The 2,368-nt window shown below is 15.0% G+C and overlaps 1 protein-coding gene across 1 annotated transcript in view; it reads left to right on the top strand.

The window, feature by feature from the left end:
* Window positions 1-929: 929 nt before the first annotated feature.
* PGSY75_1105200 (hypothetical protein) overlaps window positions 930-2,368 on the top strand; it is a gene marked incomplete at both ends in the record, with an annotated part of 2,720 nt that continues 1,281 nt past the window's right edge. Inside the window, 5 exons of the mRNA XM_018786177.1 lie at window positions 930-1,262; window positions 1,410-1,743; window positions 1,842-1,906; window positions 2,024-2,104; window positions 2,234-2,292. Of these exons, the coding sequence (XP_018640972.1) occupies window positions 930-1,262; window positions 1,410-1,743; window positions 1,842-1,906; window positions 2,024-2,104; window positions 2,234-2,292 (872 nt within the window). The remainder of the gene's footprint in view (window positions 1,263-1,409; window positions 1,744-1,841; window positions 1,907-2,023; window positions 2,105-2,233; window positions 2,293-2,368) is intronic.

The following is a 2,368-nucleotide window of genomic DNA, read 5'->3' as shown; positions in this document are numbered from 1 at the left end:
TTTATAGTTATGGTTATAATTATACATTATATATTTATATATATTTTTAAAAAAAATTATATTATTTCTTACAGTTTTATTTTTATATTTGCTAAATCATATAAAGAATATTATTTAACATAAAAAAATGGAATTAACTATATTATATATATAATAATATACATATATATTTTGTTTTTCTCTTTTTTTTTTTTTTCCTCATATATATATATTTTTTTTTTTTTTTTTTTTTTTTTTTTTTTTTTTTTTTTTTTTTTTTTTTTTTTTTTTTTTTTTTTTTTTTTTTCTTTTATTTTTTTTTATTTAAAAAAAAAATTTTTTTATTTTTTTTTAAATTTTTTTTTTTTTTTTTTTTTTTTTTTTTTTTTTTTTTTTTTTTTTTTTTTTTTTTTTTTTTTTTTTTTTTCTCCCTCCTTATTGGGTACCTCCAATTTAAGTAACACATATTTTAGGTTAATAATATCTTTGTTATTTTTAATATGAAAAATATTAAAAAAAATGAAATGTATTAAGAATATGTAGATATATATATATATAAACATAATAATATAAAAAAGAAAGTATTTATGTATGTATTTATTATATTAATTTGATGAGGTTATATATAAGTTACCCATGATTATTTATATATAGCTTATATGTATAAGTATCAATACATATATGATTGTAAGAGAATAAATAAAAATATATCAGCATACTCTTTATTCTACAGTTTTTTCTTTTTTTTTTATCATATTTGTAATATATATATATATATATATATATATATATATATATATATATAAATATACTTATTGTATGGTATTATAAATATCACTAGAACCATATAAATAATATAATCATATATATATATATTTTTATTAATTTTTTTTTTTTTTTTTTTTTTGTGTACCTATTGAGGGTTATTTTTTTTCATCACATATAAGAATATGAAAAGTGTCGACATTATAAAATGCGATATGTGCTTCTTTTCATATGATGGGTTATTTTTAATCTACACAGTTATAAATAAAATATTCGTAATACAAGTAAAAAATTTTGAACTGTATAGAATATATATAGAAAGTTATAAAATAGATGATATTATATTATCGAATGATAATATTCATTTTCTTACGTTAATAAAAAATAAAGGATGTGTATGTATTTATTCTTTTTATAAAAATAATTTAATAAATAAAATAAGTGATTATTTTCAAACATATGATCATTCATTTTTTTTATCGAAAAATAATAACATTGGTGTAGTCAAATATGAAAAGGTAATGATAAAATAAATGTGTCTAATATGTTTTTTTTTTTTGTATATGACGTTTTATTATTTCTATAAAAATTGGATAATACAAAAATTATATATATATATATATTTTTATGTATATATATTTTTATGTATATATATTTTTATGTAGCAATGTTTAAGTATATATAATATGAATAATCCAGAAAAATGTTTAATAAACATAGAAAATATGAAATATCAAAATAAAGGATATTGTTGGAATTATATAAATACTATATTTGCATGTTTAATTGAAAATAAGAAAGATATAAACATTTTGTTGTTGTCCTTATTTAATTATACTATTATAAAAAATATTAAATTTACAAACTTTTTTCCTAACGATATATTATTTAGCAGATCTGATCATATCATAGCTTATAGTAATAAAAACAAATCTTTACACATCTATAGTACTGATGGGGACCTCTTATATGTATATAAGTATGCTGAAGATTTGGCAAGTAATTTTTAAAATATGAAGACAAAAAATATAATTATATATAAAATATATATATATATATATATATATATATATATATATATATATGTCATATTATAGGTATTAATATTGTATCTATAAATAAAATGAAAAATATACTTTCCTTAGGATTAGAAAATGGATATGTATGGAACTCTTCAGAGAATCATAATAATATATATATATTATATATATATTATATATATATCATATTTTTATTTATTTTATTATTTTATTATTTATTTTTTTTTTTTTTTTGGTAGGTCAAAATTTTGGATCTGGAAAATTTTAAAGAAATCAAGTCATTCTTATTGGATAGCACAATACAGATGAACGACAAACTTGTATAAATAAAATAAATATAAATAAATAAATATAAATAAATAAATATATATATATATATATATGATATTTATTTGGATATATTAATATATAATATGATTAATTACCATATTTTTTTTTAATTATTGAAGAACATATATAAAGAAAACATTTCAACTAAAGATCCTATTAATGACATCCTTTCGACAAAGTAAAAATAATGACATGAAGAGAGATAAGAATAATAAAAAAAAAAATATAGACATACAATATGTCCTTTTACACAT

The sequence above is a fragment of the Plasmodium gaboni genome, chromosome 11 (genome assembly GCF_001602025.1).
Source record: "Plasmodium gaboni strain SY75 chromosome 11, whole genome shotgun sequence".
Taxonomy (NCBI): Eukaryota; Apicomplexa; class Aconoidasida; order Haemosporida; family Plasmodiidae; genus Plasmodium; species Plasmodium gaboni.
The sequence above is the reverse complement of the archived record's forward strand: the minus strand, read 5'-3'. Positions and strand labels throughout refer to the sequence as shown.